This window comes from Akanthomyces muscarius, chromosome 1 (assembly GCF_028009165.1).
Source record: "Akanthomyces muscarius strain Ve6 chromosome 1, whole genome shotgun sequence".
Classification (NCBI taxonomy): domain Eukaryota; kingdom Fungi; phylum Ascomycota; class Sordariomycetes; order Hypocreales; family Cordycipitaceae; genus Akanthomyces; species Akanthomyces muscarius.
This window is the reverse complement of record NC_079241.1, coordinates 644,017-667,703: the sequence shown is the minus strand read 5'-3', so window position 1 is coordinate 667,703 and position 23,687 is coordinate 644,017. Positions and strand designations below refer to the sequence as shown.

The following is a 23,687-nucleotide window of genomic DNA, read 5'->3' as shown; positions in this document are numbered from 1 at the left end:
TACACAAGCATCTTTCCTCTTCTTCCTCTTCTTCCCGAGGGCAGTCTGACCTGGTCCCCCTTGTTTGTGCGTCTTCTTCATCACCGCCTCTGGGTTGGCCTTGCAGATCCACTATCGTACAGCTTCCCTTGTCCCTCCACACTGCTGCTGGCCGCCAGCCAAAACCTCCTCCCCCCACGGGCCTCAACCAAAACAACAACATCCCCAAGCAAGCACAACCCTCTCGCAACCCTTTGTCTGCATTTATTTTCTCTCGGGCAATAAAGGAAGCTCAACACCCACCGGCTTCAGAGGACGATCCAGCCCAGTGTTGTTCTGCTTTTTTTTTTTAACTACTTGGCCAAGAAACGCATACTTAGCATCGCAACCACCCGCCCGTCGCAAATCAAAACAAGTTCAGGCAAAACAACATCACGCAACCAAGCTGCGACTGAGGACATACAGAGAGCCACTCGCAATGGCTCCTACCTCTCGTCACGCCCAGAACCTGGGTCAGGTTATTGAATATATTCCCGGTAAGTTTTTTTTTTCTCTCGTGCTGTCGCTGGTTGCCAACCCGCCATACTGACTGCCTCCAGACCGACTCTACCTCGCCGCCTACATCAACCCGCCCACGACTGACACACCATTTCCTTCGCCGCCCGAGTCGCCGCGAAAGCGAGCGCAAAGAGCGGCTGAAGGTCGTGCTGCGCCGTCGCCCAGCTGCCGCTCGCCTCCTTGCTACTTTACGATTGACGACAGCCTCTTCTACAATGCCTTCCACCACGACTTTGGCCCGCTGCACATTGGCCACCTCTACCGTTTCGCCATTCGCTTCCACGACATCCTCGGCGCCAAGGAGAACAAGGATCGCCCAGTCGTCTTTTGGAGCGCTGCCGACCCCAGAAGTAAGCGCAGAGAGCCCCTTTGCTTGTTGTGATTTTCATGTCTTTGCTAACAGGCTTGCTCCAGGCCGTGCCAACGCCGCCTGCATGCTCGCGTGCTACATGGTCCTCATCCAAAACTGGCCGCCTCATCTGGCCCTCGCCCCCATTGCCCAGGTCGACCCGCCCCTGATGCCCTTCCGCGATGCCGGCTATAGTCAGGCCGACTATGGCATCACGGTCCAGGACGTCGTCTACGGCGTCTGGAAGGCCAAGGAGGAAAAGTGCATCGACCTCGACAACTTTGACCTCGACGAATACGAGCGCTTCGAGCGTGTCGAGCACGGCGACTTCAACTGGGTCACGCCCAACTTCCTCGCCTTTGCCTCGCCCCAGCACACCCCCGTCGCCAAGATCAGCGAAGACTCGGACCTCTTCAAGCTCCTGCCCAAAGACCTCGATGCGCTCGATGCGCACCCCACGCTGCCGCAGCCCTTCAAGAATGTCCTGTCGCACTTTGCCGAGCGCAACATTGGCCTGGTCGTGCGCCTCAACTCGCACCTCTACTCGCCCTCGTACTTTGAGGCCCTGGGCATCCAGCACATTGACATGATCTTTGACGACGGCACCTGCCCTCCGCTGACCACTGTCCGCAAGTTTATCCGCCTCGCCCACGAGATGATTACCGTCAAGAAGAAGGGCATCGCCGTCCACTGCAAGGCCGGCCTGGGCCGCACGGGCTGCCTGATTGGCGCCTACCTCATCTACCGCCACGGCTTCACCGCCGACGAGGTCATTTCGTTTATGCGCTTCATGCGCCCCGGCATGGTGGTCGGCCCCCAGCAGCACTGGCTGCACCTCAACCAAGGGACGTTCCGCGAGTGGTGGATTGAAGAGCGCGTTGAGCGCAGACTGCGACGTGAGATGGCAACCTCGAACCCGGTGCCGAGCACACCTATCCGAGCCATGCAGAAGAGCTCGATCCGCAACGGCCAATTGTCCACGCCCCCCAACCGCAGCCCCTCGAACCGCACACCCCTGAGCGAGGTGGAGGACCGCAGCAACCAAGGACACAACCAGGAGGACTACCTGCCCGCGCCCACCCCCGGCCAGCCCAGAAAGACTCGTTCGGAGCGCCACCACCCGTATCAACGATCGGGGACGACGACGATTGAGGAGAAGCAAGACATTGAGCAGGAGACGGAAGTCGTTGCCGTGCAGCGTCATTCAGCTGGCGGCGCCGCCGATTCCGAGGAAGAGCTCCTCATCCGCATGCGCAGCTCCCGCAAGGCGTCCCAGTCGCCCATGCGGAGCGAAAAGTCGCGCTCCGTCAGCCAGACCACATCAACCACGACGGTCTACATGGTTGACAATGACGCTTCTCAGGACGCCGAGAACATTGGTACCGGCCGGTCACCCAAGGCAGTGGAGCGCACACAGAGCGCCTCGGCCACCCTCCCCCGCGTTCGCGGCAGCCGGCGCGGTGCCATGCCCGAGTCACCGCTCCGCAGCAAGGACTCGTCGACTTCATCGGCCGGTGTGCGCAAGACGAGCGGTCGCGTAGGCAGCATCAGCCAAGGGACCTCGGTAGCGGCCCTCGCCACGGCCCGCAAGGTCTCGGGCGCATAGGGGACAACCCGAGCCAAACGAATCTTGTTTTGAGAGAAGAAGAAAAAAGTGCAGCATTTTTCTCCCCCCAGTATCTTTGAAGGATATCCCCCTCTCTGTTTTTTATAACGATGATGACCTCACGTATTCCTTTTCTTTCTTTCTTTCTTCCTGGAGCGATATTCATGTCTCTTTTTTGATTGCATGGTGTCTGGCTTTTTGGAGATGTGGTCTTGTTGCGAAAGAGATCTCTACGGGTCGTGTCGAGCATTAATGTGGAAGTTGTCCGCTTTCATTTCTAGTCTTGGCTGTGTTTTCCTCGAAACAGTCAGGACAAAAGGGCTATTACTGGTTGTGTTGCGTGTGTGTTGGGCGTTTTGTCGACTTGAAATTATTCATCTTTTTCAGCACTGGCATTTGGGTATTTTATTCTGCGTTTTTGGGCTTTTTGGTCTTTTTTTTTGGGCACAGTTTTTTATTTTATTTCGTGAAACGGCCGGCAAGGGGGGTGTGAGCGAACAGGTTGTTCTTTCTATTTTTTCCCCAACAGCTACAAAACAGGGACGAGAGAGAGGAGGGCGTCCTTTTGGGCATGAAGCGGAGCGCTCTCTTCTCTGCGTGGTGGAGTGGTGGCTGTGTTTTTTTCTTTCTTGTTTGTTTTACATATCATGGTATCACATTTGCATAAATTCAAAGCATGGTTGAAAATAATTCTTCCTGCCATGTTGACTGTTACACAATACGCGTAAAATCTGGTTTGGATGCTGTGCTGTGGTGGAGGTGACCTTGGCAGTACATTCAATAGATGGTTTAATCCAAAGATCGAGGAGTAATGTAAATAGCAAAAATCTTGCCAAGTCCATGTTCACTACCTGAACTGATACATACAGCATAGTTACACGACTTCTTTTGTTGTGACCTGCGTATACGAAATATTGTTCGTCGCTGGTCGCTTCTCGCCTCGTCTTACCCTAGACATGTTTCATGCCCTTGTTGCAGCTACCAGCTGAACATGCAGCTACCTGCAGAGTAGCAGCGCGTCACGGCGGCCACCGCTCGTAGTTCAGCAGGAATAGACAACATGCATCTCAAATCGTGTTAAAAGTAAAAAAAAAATGTCAAATCGGGCGAGATGCATCTTTGTACTCCATCTTGGGCTTGGCAGGGCGATTGCCGATGGTGAACCCATCACGTGAAGCTCAACCATGACCCAATTAGGAGCTGCCCATTACCATGACGGCATCAAAAATAACGCGGATTCGCAACGTCATAAAAGTAAAAAAAAATCAATTGTATGTGTAATTGCTCAATTCATACGCCGACAATTTTGCCAAACGAGCTTTTCTATACATGAGATAGCTGGCGTAGTCGCCGTTGACATGGTAATGATCATGGTGAATATTTTCTTCTTCTTCTTCCTCCCAAATCTCCAAATCATCGAGCCTTCTCTTCCGCTGTCGTATACATTACCATTGCGTAATGGCTAAAAGAAAAATCGACTTTCTGAACCGCCACACCGGTCGGAGGGAGGGGGCGTGAACGCGTAAACATCTCTCTGTTGAACATCCAAGATTTTGTGTGTGTTTGCAGGGACACTCCCTCGGAGCGAGAGGAGCAGTTTCGCTTTAGTAGACCTTTTTCTTCTCGTCGATGGAGAACTGGCCGGGGCCGCTGTTGACGAGGAGGAGAAGACCACCGACAATGGAGAGGATCTGGAAGAAGTCGTACTTGGCAAAGTCCTTCTGGGGGTGGTGCTCGTGGAGCTGCATCGAAAGTTAGCGACAAAATACAATCTATAGTATATTGAGGACCGTGGCAGAAAACATACAGTCCAGAAGTTGTTGACAAAGAGGTTAAAGATGGAGAGGATGACGACGAGCAGCGTGGCGCTAAACTTGGCCTTGAAGCCGACGACGACCATGACGCAGGCGCCGGCGCCGAGGATGGAGACGAGGACGCGCCAGATGGACCACGAGCCGGAGAAGACAAAGCCGACAAACAGGAAGATCAGGAGCACGCGGCCGGCGAGCTGAAAGTACATCTTGCGGTCCTTTTCGTCGAGCGTGGGCAGGCCGGCGAAAGCCTTGGTCTTGCGCACCCACGAGTCGGAGAGGACCATGATGAGGCCGCCAATGACGGAGAGGTTGCGCAGGAAGAAGTTGAGATCAAAGATGAGACCGTATCCGAGAGCCTGGGTAACGACGACGCCCATGAGGCCGGCGACGGCGTAGTCGGAGTACTTGCGGACAATGACGAGCGTGGAGCAGGCAAGCATGGCGACGACGTTGACGAGAAGGAAGAGGTGGGTGATACCAGAGGGGACTGCGAAGCTTCTGTCAGTACAAGCGCTCGTCTCTCTTTTTGACCTTTTTGTCATCTTCCAGGAGCATCGCGAAGTTGAGCGACGGAGGGGGCGGGCTTACTGTGACGATAGTCGCGGAGGTAGATGAGCTGGTCGTTCCACTGGGTCATGATGCGGAGAGCATCTTCCAGGAAGGTGACGACGATGAGGAAGCGGCCAATGGCGGGGAGGTAACTGCACAGAGAACACGAATTGAATTAGCCTCTAGATCATTCTTGGGTCTCGTGTCGTTGCTTCGTCATGGCTAGTGGCGGCGCGCGCGCGACAAGACCCCGAGGGACAAGAGCTATTGTCGACGGGGCAAGGGAGAGAGGCGGGCGGTTCTGGTAGAAACTCACGGCTTGATGGGCTCGCTGGCGGTCTCGAGGAAATCCTCAACCTTGCTGGTGTAGGGGCGGATCTGGTCGAGGATGCCCTGCTCCTGCTCGTTCGAGGATGAGCCGTACGGGTTGGGGCCGCTGTTGAGGCCATAGCCGGCGGAGGAGCCGCCTCGGAGGGACATGATTGGGGGGAGGTTCGGAGGAGAGCAAGTCGTAGTTTCGTTGTCGGGCAGATTGCGCGCGCTCCAGGCGGTGATGGGAAGTTGCGAGAGAAAAAGGGTCGACGAATTGACAGACTTGTCGAGAGATGGAAATCGGAGGCGGCGTGTGGTGGTCTGTCGGGGAACGGTGTTCAGACCAGCTGTCCACTACTGGGCCTTGCCTACCTACCTAGGCCGAAAAGGGCGGGGAGCGGAGCGGGCACAGGCCGTCAGAGCAGTAAGAGCACCGGGGGCGGCGATGTAAAAGGGAGGCTGGGGTAGTAGGAGCTGCGAGGAGATGCGCGCGTGTCGTCAGGATGTGAATTCTTTTTATTTTTTATAGAAGAAATTGAAAATAGCACAGCTGAATAAATTTTGGCAGAGCTCAGGTTTGAGCCTCCAGGAAATCAAACATTTGTGGCTGGTCGTTGATGGGCTTGAAATCGTGAGGGATCTTGATGTGCCAGGCCGAGCTATGACCTCAACATAGCAACTGTGTCCTTTCTACGATGTGGTTGCAAAAGTCACTTTGCCGCAAGATTTGTGTGGAGGGGTACTTTGCTCTGACACACGGCAGGTCCAACCTTGGTCCTGTCATGGCACAAGCCGAGCGCCGCAAAAAGCCCACCCCCACCAGGCTTTGGGGTTTTAGGGCTCTCTTTCAGTGGCGGCCGAGGCTAAAAGTGCCCTGTAAAGCTAACCCAAGACTCCAGGCACAGAGGCGCGCGTGGTGTGTTGTCGTCTCGCTTCGCAGGCACCTGCTACCACCGGCTTAGCGCTTCCCCCCCCCACTAAAGCTCACTGCATCTCACGGCACTCATCACCCCAGTGGCTTATTATGCCAACAGCTAGGTCACGCGCTGTTGCACCACAAGTGAAGCTGGAGGCGCCACCACCTTCCATTCCAGTCTTCGAGTACAGGTTGTCCTCTCCCAGCCTGCATCTAGCTGATGGTGCCGACTTCAACAGATGTGGCTTATATCTATTCGGGTTTGAGTTTGGGATTGCGAGTTGGATTTGATCCTTTGTCTACTCGTTGGCTCCTACCGGGCCACTGAACTCACTCTACTCTGTTCATAATTCAGATGGATTGGTTGGAAAAAGCCATTTCTTCTAACTCGGCAAGTGTTGTTGCCACGTACTCCGGCTAGCTATTCGATTACACCATCTCCGCAAGCAAAACCAACCATTTCAATGCGCAAACCAGGCGGCAGCGTGTCTGTGTCTCTTCTCCTTCTAATGGGTATCCCATGTCCTGATAGCAACTCCCAGTGCTTCCTGCGCTCACTGCTCGCCCACAATCTGCAGCCCTCCATAAATGTCATACTCGACGCGGCCCCCTTCCACGGCCTGGCGCATCTCCTCCCGCAGCACCGTCCTCTCCCCCGTCGCCGGATCCCACTCCCAGCCCTCACGCATCCACATCCATCGTAGATAGGCTCGAAGCTCCTTATCCGCCGGCAAGACCCTCATCCACTCTGGCTGGAACTCTCCCTTGGCGCCCTTGCCGTTCCAGTCCCTAGCCCTGCCCAGGAGCACGTCCCTGCAAAAGATGCGCCAGCTGTCAATCGCATAAGGGCCCTGCGTCATGTGCCCAATCTCCCAGCCGTCAGTGACATCCTCAGCGTGGGCATCGGCTTGCTTCTTCAAGGCTTGGCCAACTTCGCGCGTGTCGTACTTGCTCACGCGATGGCGGATTCCTGGGCGAGGTGGATCGAACATGAAGTACTGAGCATATTTCTGCATAAACCCCAGTCGGTTCTGGCAAAGGCCCAGGTGCTTAATCATGTCGAGAATTTCCATGGCATTGTCCGGATTGGCGACATCACACGGCGCTGGGAAACGTTCTTTGACTCGTAGAAAGGTCGGGATAGCATGTTCACCCTTGGTCTTTATGAGAAACGTCACCACAATGAGAAGCCAGAAAGGCTCATGGGCCACTTGCTCTTGGATGATACCGAATGACTCCGCGCTCAGAGGAGGGAAAGGGATACAGGATACCGTTCCGGGACTGGGACGTGAAACGACAGGCCGCGGGGTTCTTGTTGGCGTGGTAAAGTAGGGTGATGTGCCGACATTGGTGTGCACGCTTGAAAGCTGTGACTCGCCAAGCTCCTCTGGGTTAAAGCAAAAAGGGCGAAGACTGGGAGCGTTGACGTTTAGCCGCGAGATGGAAGTACTCGGCAAGCCTGCAAGTCGGGATCTTTTTGTTGGGGTGAACACGTCGTCACTATCGCCCCCTTGACACCAGTAGTGCGACGATGCAGCATCGGCTGTGCGTTTGGCGGCCGTGGTAACCTTGTTCTTCTTTTGGCTCTCGACCGCCCGAGGGCCCTGTAGCAAGCCAGAGGTAGCTTCTCTGGCGAGAGATTTAACCTTTTCGATGAGACGATCCGTGGCCGCCCATGGCTTCTCGGATGGATTGCCACTCTCCGCAGGTGATGGCGATGGAATGCTGCTGCTGCGTTGCAAGGCGTGGTGAAGCTCATGATACCATGCCTCGGCGCCGGCAACCAAGCTTTCGTTAAAGATGAGCTTTAGGTCGTCCGGAGACGCCGTGCGGTTCTCTAAGATGCTGACCAGGAACTCGTAGGCGTCCGGAGGCACGTCAAAGACTTGGAGAATCCGGTCCCCAAAGCGCGGCGCCATGGCTGCATCAAATTTCTGGGGATATTCCGGGTCTGGCTGGTGATACGGAAGAACACTGTGAAAGGCTTCACGGCGTTGGTGATGATGAACCCATGGAGGCAAAGTCGACGATGGCGGGTTGGCCGATCAGGTCAAGCTCACTTGGAGCTCACTTGGAGCTCACCTTTTCATTCACGGCAGCAGACGCATCATGTGGGCAGGGAATGGGCAAGTGAATGCCATTGACAAGTCACGGTAGCGATATTGATAGCAACAGGCGATTGGCTTCTCGAGTTTGTTTGCCGTGCAGCGAGTGGATGTCGTTATCTCGGGGCAGGTCGGTCGCCGCGTGTTGAACGGGAAGCTCGGCAATGGGCCAAGCTGCTACGGATTACCTTCGGAAACACTAACTGGGCCAGCGCAAACCTTGTACCACAAACTGTTAGGCATCTCCGCTGCGCCTCAGGTGCTTGGGCCACACTACGCACAGCACGCACGACGGATTGCGTGGCTGTGATACAGGCGGCAGCATGTTATGTCACGGCTGTCACCCGATTGATTCAGATTGGCAGCAAGGTTACTATATATTTATTGTCCGGCCCGGCCTGATTCATACTCTTGTTTTCTGTCTAGTTATTCACCGTTACGATTGGAATTTTTCTGCACCAACTGCTGTGATAACGCCCCATTTAATCAAGGCCAGCATCAAAGACAGCGAGTCTTCCAACGACCTCTAAATTTACCAGCCAGCACCATTGCTTGCCCACGGCCCACAGCTTCCGGTCTCGTGCCTACCAGACACCTTTTGGCTCTCCGTCAGCGCCGAAAAAAAGCACGCCACGCCGAAGGCCAGCCGCTGATAGAAGAGAAAGAACTGGAGCCAACCCGCCGAAGCCACTTGGGACCGCTGGAAATAAGCCGCTAAACCGGGTTTGCTTGGCTTGAGACTGCTGTGGCACCCGCTGGCAGAACAAGTCGCCCCCAGAGACTCCCCCGTCCAAAAATCGCTGGAGAAACGTGCTCTATCTCTGACGCGTCACGTGACAACAACGCTCCCTCACCCGCCTCTGCCCAGCGTCCGCCGCCTCTGCGCCTCCCATCATCAAATCCATCTACGCATTTCTCCATCGGAGCCCGTCCCGATTCCACGATCCCCCCCTTCGTCGCCCTCCGAAAATCATCCAAGAGATGAGTAGTCGCGGTGGGAAACTTGCCCCTGAAGTCAATCGGTCAGTCTCTCCGCGCGCCTCGCCCGTCGTCTGCCGTCTATCGCCCGCCGCGTCCTGCCTGGTTTCTCACCACCGGCCTGGCCCCTGCGCCCGAGTGTGTCTGCCTGCGGGACGTCGCCCGACACCAGGCGACCAACGATGGCATCAACGACGCTTCTCTCAGCTGTTGCTAACTGTTTTATAGAGCTCTGTTCGTCAAGAACCTGAGGTACATTTTTTTTCCGCCCGCGATATTTTTCTGTCCCTGCCATGCTGCTCCATCTTGCGACCACGACGATTCGGGAAGCCATGCTAACATGAAAATCTCAACAGCTACAACGTAACGCCGGAAGAGCTCTTCGATCTCTTTGGAAAATTCGGTCCCATTCGCCAGGTCCGACAGGGCATCGCCAACGCGACCAAAGGAACTGCTTTTGTGGTTTATGAGGATGTCATTGATGCCAAGCAAGCCTGCGACAAGCTCAACGGCTTCAACTTTCAGAACCGCTATCTAGTTGGTACGAAGCCACCACCCGACGACTTTCCTTGCCCGCGCTCCATCCCCACCCGTCTGCACTGCATCATCGCCCTCGAAGCGCTCCGCTAACATCCCCCCCAGTACTATACCACCAGCCAGACAAGATGGCCAAGTCAAAAGAGGACCTGGAGGCACGCCGCGAATCGTTAGCGAGGCTCAAGAAGCAGCACGGTATCGATTGACAATTTGACCGGTCTGTTGATGGTCTGCGAGAGAAGAAAACTTCCTCATCTGCAGGCCGGTCTACCCCGTCTCCCAAGACAACCCCCAGGACTACTTCGTCGGATCCCAAAACCATCCTGCGAAGCGTGTCTCCGGCGTCCGAGCCAACCCAGCCCGGGTCCATCAGCCCACGCGCCGTTCGCTTTGTAGAGAACATGCGCCGCCCCATCGCGGCGCACGCGTGAATGTAAACCCCTGCCTCGCCAGCTCGACATGCCATTGCCGATTTCTGGCCCCCCAAATACCGACGACGACATATCGACTGGTGCCTCGAGGCATACAAGAGCTGAGATTGCCTAAAACGCCGACCAAACCAACACATAATCTTGACGGCAACGACGAATTACTCAACATTTCTTTAATCCCAAGACGAAGTGGCGGAATGGAACCCTGTTACACTATAGGAATTTTAGGAGGGTCTGGCTACTTGTGCTATTATTGTGACGAAACGATCCAGTCACCATGAACATGCATAGGGTTGCCATTTATTATATTATTGTTTATTACCAAGCAGCCCAAGTTGTTCTTTTTCCTCTCTCCTTCATTTCTGTCATTTTCCTTGACTTGCTTTTTGAACCTTCCTTTGACACTGGTGTCTCCGCTCCTTTCAATTGGTTGTGCGACGATGAGATTGTTTCCTAGAATACGCTGAATGAATACACTTCGTTTGCGAGCTACCCAACGTTCAAGTCAACTCTTGGCCCGGCGACACGTAGAAATGTACATTTCAGTGTAGTATATCTAGCTGGGACCGAGGAGCCCAACACAAATGGGCGTCATGGATGCTTGCCTCTGGCGGGACCACCACTCACCAGCCTCGGGTCAGTGTAGAGTAGTTGTAGCTTAACATGTCAATGACATGGACATGCTCGATAATGGGCGCAAAGGCATCGGTAGCACTTGAACCTACCTTGAGCGCTAGAGCTGCCAAAGCTCAAAATATCCAACCATGACGAGAGATTAAGCTCCGTAGCGCTTGACGGCGTTCCCGGCGGACCCCAAACTCTGATTTTAATTTTTGGGGGTCACGTTTCTACCAGAACAAGACAAACGGCCGGTGTCTGATACCAATGACGACAGTTCCGGCGGTTCGTTTGCTCTGCCCAACGAGTAGAGCTGCGTGGCCTCGACAGGCAGAAATCTGCCTCGCGTTGCGAACTGACAGGAGAAATGAGGCCACACCGGCCAACATTGAACAGCGGTGTGCTTGCTGCGCGGTGTTGAACTTGCATCGGCTGCTCTGACGATGACAACGCCATCATTGACGGCTTGATCGAAGGCAGACGACGCTGGCCAACGGCTGAAAGCCTAATTTGCCTTGACTGTGGGCTTGCTAGCTTCGATTGATCGGCACCCGAGTAAGAGACAGAATTCATGATGGACTGCTTGGCTGAGGGAGACCACGTAGGCCTGCTAATCACTGACCAGCGGTGTACCGAGGGTGACGGAGGAATGACTAGCTCATCCGTTCGGCGCCCTCATTCAGAGACAAGGCCAGCATGCACGGCTCAATCGACGCAGACCACGCAGGCCAACCCAGCAGTGTGATGGCGAAATGACCAACTCACCCGTGCGGTTCTCCATCAGAGATGAGGCCAGCATAAATGGGTCGATCGAGGCATACACGCGCTCCCCTGTCCAATCTCCTTGCAAATACCACGATTGAGAACCACGCATCATCGCAGCTAGACTCAAGAATGCCTCGTGGCAACGAGCGTCGGTCAAGCCGTGCGACCTGCTCTGGCAGCCAGGTAGAATAAGCTCATCAGGCCTCACGACGGGCGGCCCGGACGAAAAGATGACCACAAGCTCGGCTATCGGAGTTTGGTTGCGCCCAACGGCTATTCCCCACCACCACGCTGGCTGAACCGCAGCCACACGCGGAAGAGGCGAGAAGAAGGAGAAAAGAGCCGAGCTTGAGAGGCGAGCATAACAGAGAAGAAAAAAAAAAAAAAAAAAACGCCCACGGTTCAGACTGGCCTCGCAAAGAGGTGGCCTAGTGGGAGGCGGCCAGCGGCCCGTTCTCGCGGCCCGTCGTGGGCAGTGTAGAGAGAAGAGCCCACCTGGCCGCAGAACGGGCCGGGCTGCAAAGGCTTGAGAAACCTCCTACAATAGGAAAGGGGGACGGGGCGAGCCGACGTTTGGTGAACCGTGCTCAATCGAGATGGCTAGATACAAAATAGAAGAAAAAAAAACGTTTGGTTTCTAAATGTAGAAATCGTAACCGCCTTGCCTATTTTTGAAAGAGAGACAGAGACAGAGGGTATTCCACTTCTGCCCGGGCGGTTAGCAAGTTGGCCGTGTATATTTAGCAAATCCGCAGTAGGCTGGCAAGCTGGCTCCAAATAGGCAGATGGGGGGAGGGGGTTCCTACTCGGTCGCTGATAGGGCCCAACTCAGCTCGAGGCAGTCCAAGCGCCGGCGCTTACATGCATCTGTTTCTTGCTCACCTTGGCCATCGGCATTGGGGTAGGGGGGGCATTTCGGGGTGAACGCTACAAGACACAATGGAAAGGCTACGGTTCACACGATGCATCGGTTCTTGTGGTGTGATGTTCACTGCGTCTTTGATCGTCGTGGTGGAGTGTTACTAAACACGACAGCATCGTGGCTAGCTTGCAGTTTGAGTGCTAGCATCACACCGCATGCATTGTCCGTCATGCACATTATTCTTCTCTTCTTCTTCTGCTACTTCTTCCTTCCATGCTCTGGAGTAATGGTGATGCCAAAAATAGTAAATGCGTACCTTGCGTTAGGTTCTGAGGCGAAGCGCAGAAGCCCTATTTGCCTTGTCTGATGTCGCCCTCTCGGTGGGAGCAGGCTGCAGGAGAAAGAAGGGATTGCGACCAAACGTAGGCGTGCATGATCCCCTCCCTGACCATCAGGCTACCAAACTTCATTATTTTGAACCCGTTTTACTGGCTGTGACTATTATTGGAAAAGCCTGGTGAAAAGGATGGGTAGAGCTTTGCCGTCTTGCCCCCCCGTGCTGGGAACTCATGTACACATGTACATTGTGCCAGCGACTAACACCATCACAGTTGGCTTGGCATTTTTGTGCAAGGGTCACAAATGCTATTTTTCCCCTCCCTTCACTCTCGTGTCTATTCCTCATTCAGCCGCAGCTTGAGACCTCAGTTGGCCCGGTCTGAGAGACAGCTACATGCAAGCAGGCGCCGAAGAGGGCACGAAATCGGTGGAATAACTACCAGTAGAAGCTCACCAATTAGCGCCCAGGGCATCGTTCGGGACCGGGGGGGCATGTCCAAGAACCCTCGAATCCACCAACCCGCAGCCAGAAGGAAACGCCCGCACTCGTTGGAGCACCGAACTCCGTGTTAGTGCGGCGCGTCGTCCCCAACGTCCCCAGCTTTCACTGATCAGCTGGGAGACCTCTGTTACCGCCGTCTCTCCTCTTTGGGCTTGTCGTCATCGGGCTTGTAGATTTTTCTTCTCGAGTAAGTCATTCTCGCCAAAGGGTCCTGTAACTGCCCTGCACAGCCTCTAGGAGGGCAGTGCTGGTCGAATCCATCGTTTCGGGCACTGAGATGACATCGTATGGTTGGTTTCGTGTAGGCATCGCCTCGTCAGGGGCGACCGTCTTTCGAGGCCAGCGTCAGCCAAGGCGACAGTGTTGGGGAGGGGGGGCGCCAGCTTCTCCTGCAGGCCAGGTGTCAAAGTCACCGTGGGATACAGAGAGCTGCAGCAATGGCTTTGTCTTTCTTTGGTGGGCCCGGCCATAGGTCCCGGCATGGCGGTTTACTTGCAGCCATTCTCGTGAGAGACCGTGGATGCAGCCCATTTCCAATGCCAACGCTTCCGAGCCCTTTTAGCGCAAGGCGGCCATGGGCACCCATGCTGATCTAACGTTTGGTCTTTTTTTAGCGTCACCCTTTGTTCTCTTCCAGATGTATCCTCCGCACTGGCGGTGTATGCACGTAGTACATGCTCGCGAGGCCCTGGTTCAGCCTATCCGCCCAGCCTGTGATATGGAGCGTCCGGCGCCATCGTGGGCGCGAGAACCCACCACGCCCACTCCCCCCTGCTGGCGCCTTTGTTGGAGAGGACCGCTTGTTTGCGCCCCTGTAGGAAGCTATGCCCTTTCTCAAGGCGATCAGCTCTTGGATGGGTTAAACGCCTGCATCACAGTTCGCCCAACTTTGGTTAGATGGATCCCACACCATCTTGGGATGGGGAGGGGGGCCGCTACTGCCTTTGCCGCCTTCACCTTGGAGCCGACGAACCAACAATTTTTGGGCGACTATCTATTAAAGGCGATTGATGCCTACCTCTTCCAGTGATTGATCCATCACACACGACATCCTTTCTCACTAGCCTCTTTACCTTGGCCTAGCTGCACATTGTCCTGCAGTTTGTCCTTTCAGCTCACTTTTCCAAACTAGAGACAAACAACTTATTACAACGCCCCCAATCCCCGACTTTGACATAGTTTGTCCCCTCGGCCCCCATCACACTCCCGTTTTTTGCTCTGCACCTTCTTTGCCACTTTGGCGAGGGACAGAGACTTAATCCGGTGTTTGACCTTCTATAAATGAAGCTTCCGGTTGCGCCACTCAAAAGACTTACACTGGAAACCATGCCGCCAACTCTTCGCCTGTCTGTGCCGACGGCAGAGAGCTACAATGACGCAAGCCACGACGACTATGGAACCCCAAACAGCGAATCGGACTCTGACGACGGTTCCTATGTGAGCGACGACGACGAGCAATCGGACCAAGTTCGCTCCCCAACACGTCTGGTGTACAACCTGGACGAACTCCCGGAAAAGACAAAGTCGACTGTCCGCGATACGTTCAACGAGCCACCGGCCATGGTCGTGCAGCACTGTCGCCAGGTGGGAGACACCTTTGCCTTTCAAATGTCCGAGGTTGTGACCCGCTCCGTTCGCATCCGCGCGCCCACATCCGGTGAAGCACGCATGATCTGCTCCTGTGCGCAGGGCGCGCGCGAGGACGACAAGGAGCCCTGCAGTCACATCCTCTGGCTCCTCGACCAGCTCGTCAACCAGACGCTGTATCGCGCCAACCACGAGGCGCCTCTTACCATGACCTCTGCTGGCTACCCCAAAGAGATGGGAGACCCTTTCGAGGCCATCTCCGAACACCACCTGAATATTGTGGCCGATGGGCTGCACTGCCGACACGTCGACCCGGACTGCTACGACCCCAGACAGGCTGACAAGCACCGCATTGAAGAATCACGGAATCTTTTGTCTTCGGTATACCAAACCGAGACGGATTCCTTCCGCCCTGATATCTTCGACAGCCCATTTCTCGGCCCACTGATTGTGAAGCCCCAGGATCTTGACTACACTGTATTCCGCATGTTGGTCGACGACGACATCTTCTTCAACTACTTCCTCTCAGAGACGACGCGTGGGAGCGATATTCTTCAGCAGTTTCGCCTGCTCACGCACCGAATAAATGCGGTTCTCCAAGACTTTGACACACACAACTCGGGAGTCTCCAGCGACGAGCCAAACACACCTCCAGGAACTCACTCTGTCGCTTGGGCAGCGCGCCACATCGAAGGCGTGATTAGCCTCATCCGCTACGCCATGTGGAGTGGCAAGCGACCGCTCAAGGCCGTGGAGAAGGACGCTGCCGCAAAGACTCTGATTCACATCCTCGACTCTGTCGCGAAGCGCCACAACGATGTCCGCGCTGGGGGCCGACGCCCGGATCGAAGCCTCTTCCTCCGCTTCCTCGGAGACGTGGATCGCGGCTTCATCCTGGACGAGCTAGAGAATATCCCAGAGGGTGCGCAAAAGTTCACGCATCACCTTGAGCGAACCGTCAACACAATGGCTCAAATAGAAGCGGCGCCAACATATGTGAACAGATTTCGCAAATTCATTGCGCAACTGAAAATGAGCGGACCGCCGCGTCTGAAGCGCGAGAACTCGGACAGTGATGACGAGGGTGCATTCAAACGCAGGGCTTAATTGCATGACTTGATGGCATGGAAAGGGCGGATCACATAATTTTGCATGTTGGATCTCGTCAGATGGAGCTACTATTTTCGTTGTATATTTTTTCTACATTTGAATCCACTTATATCTTTCTTCTTCTAAATCATCCACCAAAATCCCATCTGCTGTTGTTTAACTATGGCGCGTCCATCTCTCTGTGAAGACTTCTCTTGAATCTCTCCAAAGACGCCTCGACGGCAGCCAGAGTAGGCCTGCTTGGGAATGCACAATTTGTAGGACACGTCTTGCGAGTCTCAATGTGGTTTCGAACCCACTTCTCGGAATCGGACACGTGCTTCGTCCAGAACATCTTGGCTTTGACCAGAACATCTTCTGGCGTTGATTCCACCATATCCTCTCGCTCTCGCAGGACGAGTTTGTTTCCGGAGCGCACAATGACGCTGCCGAGAGTAGGCGCATGACCCTTGGTACACCAGTCAATGAGGCGGCGCAACTCGTGCGGCGTGCGCGAGTAGGACGGAAATTCGATCGTCGGCTCCGTCTCGTACGAGGTCCACACGGCGGCGCGATGCGGCGCGCTCTGCGCCTCAAAGAGGCACCACAGCACGCGGCCGAGCATGTACACTTCGCAGCACTCCTGCTCCTCGGGGTGGAGGCACTGCCAGGCCACGTTGTAGCCCTTTCTGCCCGCGGGCCAGGCGTACTCCTCGCCATCGACGAGCTCCTCCCAGTGCGGCAGCATCTGGGCCATCAGGTCCGCGTAGCCGCTGCGGAGGGGCTCGGGCGTGTCCTCGGCGACGGCGAGCTCGCGGATGCACTCGATGCTGTTGATCTCGGGGGCGGAGAACCCGGACCAGACGCCGCGCTGCTCAAAGTCGACCATGATGGCCTCGTGCGCGTCGGACAGCAGGATGTTGTCCAGGCGCAGGTCCGAGTAGTACGTGTCGCACGTCTGGCGGAAGTGGCGTAGGCCTCGCACGATCTGCAGCGCCCAGCTCGCCTCCTGGTCGTGCGGGATCTTGTTGTGCAGCGCCAGGTACGGGATGTGGTTGCGGATGGTGCCGTGCGGGTGGTATGCCAGGGTGAAGCCGACGACGGCCGTCTTGGAGCCAAAGCCGCACTTTTTGGTGACGAGGTGGCGGGGCCGCTCGATGATGCTGGGGTGCGGACGCATGCGGAGAAGGTGTCGCAGCTCGTGGTAAAGATACTTGGTGTGGCTTGTGATGGCTTTGAAGACGAGCGCTTCACCCTTGTGCTCGACAACAGAGACGCTATCGTGAGGCTGTGCCTTGTGGTGCAGCTCGCCGAGGTCAATCGTCGGAGGGAGCTGGATGTGCTGGTCCTTCCACATGTCCTGCAGATGCTGCACGGAGTGCATCTGCCGCTCCAGATGATACGTGGGCACAATGGAGATGCGCGCATCGTGAGGGCTGGCTGGCAGGTTGTGGAAAACGATGCGCGAACCAAATGGAAACTGCTTGTACTGGCTGGCCTCTTTCGAGCTGCTCGTCCAATGCTGCAGACAGCGGACAATGTGCCGGGTGATCCCGAGGCCCTGCGTCGCCCGGGTATCCCTCGTGTGGAAAGCGGTGCTCAGGTCCAGCACTTGGCATAGGCTGGGGGAAATGTTCGAGTGGTTGGGTATGAAGATGTCCAGGCGGTGCGGCTGCGTCGGTCCCATGAAGAGCGGGACGGCGTAAAACTGCGTGCCAAAGGCGATGCAGCCGTCAATACGCCACGACGGAGTAGCAGGAAAGTCGAGGCTGTCGATTCTGTTCTTGGGGTTGAGAGAGGACGTTTCCCAGCACGCCGATGCCGGTTCTGGGGCTGCCTGCCCGGGCTTACACGCCGGCTGCTTGTAGAAAGCAGCCGATGGGAGCGCGACTTGGCGAGCGACTTCCTGATTGAGCTCCATTAAGACGATGGAGAAAGAGATGGTTTGGAAAGTATTCAAAACAAAACAAAAGACATGACAGCACGGCAGCAAAGTAAATAAGTAGACTGCTGCCGAAACGAGTATCGACTTCACAGCAGCTCGGGTTTCTTCCCGTCTGACACTATACGAACGCGTAACCACGCTAGCTAAACAGTATTGTGTGAAACAGCACGGAAAATGGCTCTCAGATCTGCTCACTCACAAACGGCAAGATGCTTCTGTCCGCCGCCGTCAGTAACGGGTGCCTAGCGGTGAACCTCGTGTTCGCGGCTGCAGCGGCCCGGGCCGTGAACGTGGCAAAGAATCGAGCGGCAGACAAGCCATGTCACGAATTGCTCCGTAGTACTCAAGTTGATGTGCGTTGTTTATCCTGATGTCAATATTCGGTTCGGAGCTTGCGTTTTTTACCCTATCGCTTCGACTGCGGTGAAGGAGCAAGCAGGTCACGGGACCGACACCGCCGTAGATATAACTCAGTACTTAAGCTGTGAGGCTACTATTATAAGAAATAAATAATAAAGCATTCTAGTGCGTCTTGATTTAAGAGAAAAGTTATAAATGAATAAACTAATAGTAATATATTATTATCTTAAAGCTATAAGAAGCCTTTATAGCACGCACACTAATAAAACTATAGTAACTATAGCTATGATATATGTAATATAGCTATTTATACCTCTAAGAACTGCTAGTACTTCTATTATTGCATTTTATACTAAAATAGAATTTTTTGGGTACTTTTTCTAGATCTACTTTAATTATAAATAAGTAAATTATTATTTAATATAAAACATCTTTAGAAATAAAATAAAAGTACGGAAATAATTAATAGTTATTCTCTGTCAATTTAAAAAATATTTTATAAAATCTTATTCTTGAGAAAATAAAACAACTTTTTCTATTATCAACTTAATAGAGTAAAGTTCTACATTGTCTATATTATTATATAATATAGTAGTAGCAAACAGGCTTGATATATACACTGAAAAGTAGTTTGTTTTAGTGTAAAGTGGCGCCGAGATGGGGCCAAGAAGTGGGTGGCCGATGTTATTCAGTTGGAGAACTACGAGGATGTTCTACATGGCCACCCATACAAGCGAGTGTCGCTGAGCCGTCAATATGTCTCGTACTGGGATGGCACTTGTTCGGGAGTAGGGTGATAGCCGAAGATGAAGGTGTGTGATACGGCATGCTGCGTCAAGAAAAGAGGCATAGTGCATTGAGAGGAAAAGGCATTGCGCATCAAGGTGGTCAGGTGAAGCCACCAGGAGTTGTCTGTGCCTTGGCTAGCAGCCGTCAGTTTATTGATTATCATGTAAATGTATATGTATCAATATAGAATTATTGAGTTATCCCCGAAGATTACTTCAATGACCCTTCGTCTACTTCCTTCTTCGGGGAAATCCATGTGAGCTTCGAGCCCCGATCGTGCCACTAGTGTACGCCTACCAAGGCTTGCAGCACTACTGCGCTGACGGTTTCTTCACCGTTGAAGAATAATAAAAGCATTTTGAAACTCCAAGTATACAAAGAAAATGGACCTAGATCTCGTTTACCTTGAGTATTGTGGCTTGCCCGGTTGGCAGCTGGAAGCGTGTGACTGACAGAATGCCCTCCTCGTGCGCCTTCTTTGTGCGTAAACATTGTCCGCGCGAGACAACAGGCGACCAGCAACCGTCCCGTGTTCAATGATAACCACTTTGGAAGCTCCAGAGACGGCTGAGCTGCTGCTGATTCGCTAGCCGTAGCTGTACCGTCTCACCGGTCGACGCCACACGATGCTGTGCGACTCGAGCGAAGGCTACACGAGACACGGAGTGTGCCAAGACAGAGGCAGCGCTCTTTTTGCGAAGTTTAATTTCCAAAGTCGCAAAAGCACAAAACTCGGGCTGCGGTTCTGGGTAAGCGAGGAGAACACGAGATGTTGCAGATTTGACGACGGAAATGCACCGTCGCGGAACCCTAGTTACTTTTTGTAGCAAACAATCTGCTACCCGCTCTGGCACAAGATTTCATCTCGCCAAGCGGATGACCTGCAGCTCCACAGAGGCCTGCTATTGCTTAAAAAAAGAATTAAATGTTAAAAAGGCGATGGGCCTGGACCCATGCTAGGATCACAGCCAGTCTGCCACACTGACACAGAGCCGTGCCCGGTGTGTAACAAAGGGCGACCAGGATCTTGGGCTGTCGGGAAGGAGCTGGAAATTTGATTCACTTTTGATTCGACGACGGAATCACGCCCGGAGCAGCTGACCACGCCTCCCAGCAAATCCCTGGCATTCTGCGCCTCTAAAACGGCCGCCCTCCGCTGCACCTGGGTAGCCCTGCCAGCCTGGCAAACCGCTGTGCTCGTTCGGCCCAGCCTGCGTGCTTCTCACCGGATGCCGCTTTTTCTCCTTCTCCTTCTCTCCTTCTCTCCTCCTCCTACACATCCACAATTGCCGCGCCCGGTTCTTGCATGGAGACAGCAGCAGCAGCAGCAGCAGCAGCAGCAGCAGCAGCAGCTCCTCAGAAAAGGCTTCTCTGTACCGCGCGATACAACCTTCAAGCTCTCTGGCGTCTTGTTTCCCGCATCCTGCAGCCTGCGCCCCCTCCCACTTTGCTTGTCGCCCGCAATATCTTGTCTTGTCGGATGCAAAGTCTGGCCCCTGCGAATTGATTGCGAGCAGTATCTTACGACCGTCTTCTTGTCTGGGATAACGCTCCTGCTTCCAGTCGTGCTCTTATTTAGGCAATCCTCGCAGTCGTTTCTTCTGCCAGTCGCTGCTGTTATACGGACGTTTTCCGAGGTATTTACTCCAACTGGGGTCTTTGCGCACTTTGCCGCAGCTGTATAACCCCGCCTGGGCCGCAGCTTGTGCGCACAGTGTCACTCACTTTTCTAATCCTGGCGCAGGATCGAGAAAACGAAGAGTCTTCTTTGTTCACCGGGTCCACAGTCTTCTCTCACCGCGCTGCCTTGAACCACCAGCGACTCCACGACGGATCCTAGATTGACCCGCATCTTCCCTGCTCATCGATACAGCACTTGCTCTGACCTTTCGGTTTGACTGGGTGCAGCCAATGAGACGAGGGTCGGCGTCTGTTGATGCTCCCCATTTCGTACACCCATGCTTTTACTATAGACGTTGCACATTCTTGTCCAACCCACCAAGTCTCATACAACCACAATGGTAAGAAGTGCTCTGTTGTGTATAAAGCTTGCTGTGCGGCCCCTTCCCGTCATGCCCCCCTACTGTCGTACCATCATCTCATCTCTTCATATATCCCCGTTCCCATTACATCTTACCCTGCCCTTCTCTACACCATTACCCGGGCTTGCGTATGTCCCCTCGCGTTGTCCCATGTTGATGTGCGTCTAGGACCCGCCAGCTTCACGCTTCTTCTATCCCGGTACCGACCGGGAGGCGAACGACTTCGCACAGGTCCAACAGGTGACCCCCCCCGGTGCAGTGGATGATAGTCCAGCCTGCTTGGGGTCCAATCACCCGGACTGGTACGCTGCTTTTCCTCCTGATCCCATAGAGGAAATTGAACCTGCTTCAAAACGAAGGAAGCTTGATCCATCGACCCCCCCGGGTGCATCCCCTACACAGATAGCATCCTACACCCGGGAGATACTTCAGCTAGCGCCCCCAGGATACCCATTGATCTGTCCCGCTTTCGGACAGAACACTTGTTATTTTCAACAATTGGCCCTGGAAAGCTTACCTATGGAGCCCCATACACACCCTCTATCAAGGGGGTGGGCGGCTGAGCTCGGGAGGCTAGTATGCCCTTGCAGTACAGCAGGTCCTCAAGAGCCTGATGGTACGTTTCTATCGGAAAGAACCGAGAGCGTGCTGCAGTGATCCTGCCATTGTGCCTGCTCTAACATATGACTAGGATATGAACGCCTGACTGACGACCAGCGTAATTATGACCCAAATCAGCAGTATGCAGCTGAAAAGACTTCTTTGGCGCTTTCAACTGATGTCCGTCCGTTTCCCACGTATCATGCGTGGGAAGCTGATGCCGGCAGATATTCCAATCAGAATGTCGTAAGGCCGCATGGATTCGACGGACAACAGCTGTTTGGGCCCGAACCCACCACGAACCCTTCCAACTCACCACAAAACCCTTGTTCGCTCAGTTCAGGTTCTGAAACCGACCGAATTCCGATTTCGGTATACACTGTTCTACACCGAGCACAACCCCAGCCAGAAATTGCGCATACGCAGTGGAGCGGACCGCGGCCGGGAAAGCGTGGCCCCTTTAGAGACCCAGGCCTTCGCCAAGAAACGGCACACACAAGGAAGATTGGATGCTGCATACGATGCAGAATGCAAAGAATACGTGTAAGTCTATCTTCGCTTTGCCTTGAATCGTAAATGGCCCGCAATTTTGACTCTATTCTAGTGCGACAAAAACCCTGAAGATCCCGATGGCATTTGTCTCACTTGCACAAAAGTTACGATTATAAAGAAAGGCCAACTTCCCTGCTTACGCTACAAGATTGCTGATATAGCGTTGTACAAATCCGGGGAGGTGCCTGGGTTCGAGTGGACCAGGCGGTGGTCGAATGAGTTGTCTGATCCAATTGATACATGGGCATCCCCCGAAATCAGGACCATCCATGTCTCGGAGGGCTACTCTGACAGTTCTGTGGAATTGCAAGTTCGTCGATTTGTCCCCGCGGAGGGTGACAAATTGGTGAGGACGTGGGACTACAAGGGTGTCAAGAAGTCCGCCAGCATACCCCCATTTGCCCTCGTCGACACGCACAAGGCCAGAAAGGCTTTCGCCAGACACATCGATGCCTGCATAAATGATACCTTGAAAAATATCACGGGGTCAATAAAAGGGTCATCGGTCAAGATGATGACGAGGACATATTTCGAAGCCCATCGTCTCGCTCAAAAAAGCGATATTCCGCAGGAGGTATCCAACATTCTGCAGTCTACATTCAGACTGTGGACATCGACGAGGTTGAACACAATCTCGTGCTTCATTGTGGGCGACGACACTCTGGGTATGCCGAAAGATATACTGGATGAGACCAGCCCTACCCCGGGCAAGGTTCCATTGCCGCCAGTCATGGGCGCGCAGCTCAATCTGATGATGATTCACGAAATTCAGGCAAGGCTACGAAAGACAGTCCTAGACCAGCTGCAAACGATTGTCCTGAAGAACAAGCACAACACCTGGCTGGTCACGTACTTTGTGGATTTTATACTGTTGCACAATGCATCCATGATCATCGCTCATGATGTAGGCTATGCAAAGAAGCATGGTATTGGTGTAAGTGATGGCCGTATCCCTACAAAAACATTTCAAGGGGGCTCCTTCTTTCGACATTGGCTGACGGCGATGCTAGCGACGCTTCGCCCGCGAAGACAAGGTCCAGGAGTACCATGTTGGTGAGTGCTCCAATGAGGCTATACTAAAGTGGAAGTCTAACTTTTTCCTAGGAGCAAATATTGTTCTTGGATACTTCCACTACTGCAACAAGGGTCTATATCCATTTTCTGACGAGTGCAACGAGTCAGAATTGAGAAGCTTGGCAGAATTGACCGAGCATGAGCTCGGGCTTGTTCGTGCCACGGCAGCATATGTAAAATTCCGAGGTAAGACATTCTGGAAATGTCCGTAAACTGCAACCTGACCACTGCGAAGAGGTGGAATGGAAGAAATTGCGGGATTCGGAGGAATATGATCACCCTGAATACTACATTTCACAGATGTTTGAGCAAAGTTGGTATCCAAGGTCCATGGTTGTTTAATGGATTTAAAACTATATCAGAACTAAAAAAAAGTATACTATAAGGAGGAGATGGGTAATTTCATTATTGACGATTATTTACACCGAC

General features: G+C 53.8%; 7 protein-coding genes across 7 annotated transcripts; 4 read left to right on the top strand and 3 right to left on the bottom strand.

Moving 5' to 3' along the window:
- Positions 1-457: 457 nt before the first annotated feature.
- Positions 458-2,492, top strand: LMH87_005134 (uncharacterized protein; the record flags this gene model as incomplete). Its single annotated transcript, XM_056202794.1, has 3 exons — positions 458-515; positions 579-887; positions 952-2,492. The coding sequence occupies 3 exons, from the start codon at positions 458-460 to the stop codon at positions 2,490-2,492; spliced, it is 1,908 nt and encodes a 635-aa protein (XP_056058315.1).
- Positions 2,493-4,096: 1,604 nt separating this feature from the next.
- LMH87_005133 (uncharacterized protein) lies at positions 4,097-5,335 on the bottom strand (the record flags this gene model as incomplete). Its single annotated transcript, XM_056202793.1, has 4 exons — positions 4,097-4,234; positions 4,300-4,793; positions 4,895-5,007; positions 5,172-5,335. 4 exons carry the CDS (start codon positions 5,333-5,335, stop codon positions 4,097-4,099), a joined length of 909 nt encoding a protein of 302 aa, XP_056058314.1.
- A 1,302-nt stretch (positions 5,336-6,637) lies between these two features.
- On the bottom strand, positions 6,638-8,002 carry LMH87_005132 (uncharacterized protein; the record flags this gene model as incomplete). The annotated part of the gene is made up of 1 exon (XM_056202792.1): positions 6,638-8,002. The coding sequence occupies one exon, from the start codon at positions 8,000-8,002 to the stop codon at positions 6,638-6,640; it is 1,365 nt and encodes a 454-aa protein (XP_056058313.1).
- Positions 8,003-9,169: 1,167 nt separating this feature from the next.
- Positions 9,170-9,909, top strand: LMH87_005131 (uncharacterized protein; the record flags this gene model as incomplete). Its single annotated transcript, XM_056202791.1, has 4 exons — positions 9,170-9,210; positions 9,395-9,418; positions 9,523-9,707; positions 9,809-9,909. The coding sequence occupies 4 exons, from the start codon at positions 9,170-9,172 to the stop codon at positions 9,907-9,909; spliced, it is 351 nt and encodes a 116-aa protein (XP_056058312.1).
- Positions 9,910-14,546: 4,637 nt separating this feature from the next.
- LMH87_005130 (uncharacterized protein) lies at positions 14,547-15,914 on the top strand (the record flags this gene model as incomplete). The annotated part of the gene is made up of 1 exon (XM_056202790.1): positions 14,547-15,914. One exon carries the CDS (start codon positions 14,547-14,549, stop codon positions 15,912-15,914), a length of 1,368 nt encoding a protein of 455 aa, XP_056058311.1.
- Positions 15,915-16,077: 163 nt separating this feature from the next.
- Positions 16,078-17,817, bottom strand: LMH87_005129 (uncharacterized protein; the record flags this gene model as incomplete). The annotated part of the gene is made up of 1 exon (XM_056202789.1): positions 16,078-17,817. The coding sequence occupies one exon, from the start codon at positions 17,815-17,817 to the stop codon at positions 16,078-16,080; it is 1,740 nt and encodes a 579-aa protein (XP_056058310.1).
- Positions 17,818-21,008: 3,191 nt separating this feature from the next.
- LMH87_005128 (uncharacterized protein) lies at positions 21,009-23,600 on the top strand (the record flags this gene model as incomplete). Its single annotated transcript, XM_056202788.1, has 8 exons — positions 21,009-21,011; positions 21,201-21,334; positions 21,623-21,648; positions 21,724-22,175; positions 22,237-23,118; positions 23,195-23,237; positions 23,289-23,444; positions 23,494-23,600. The coding sequence occupies 8 exons, from the start codon at positions 21,009-21,011 to the stop codon at positions 23,598-23,600; spliced, it is 1,803 nt and encodes a 600-aa protein (XP_056058309.1).
- Between the last annotated feature and the right edge of the window lie 87 nt (positions 23,601-23,687).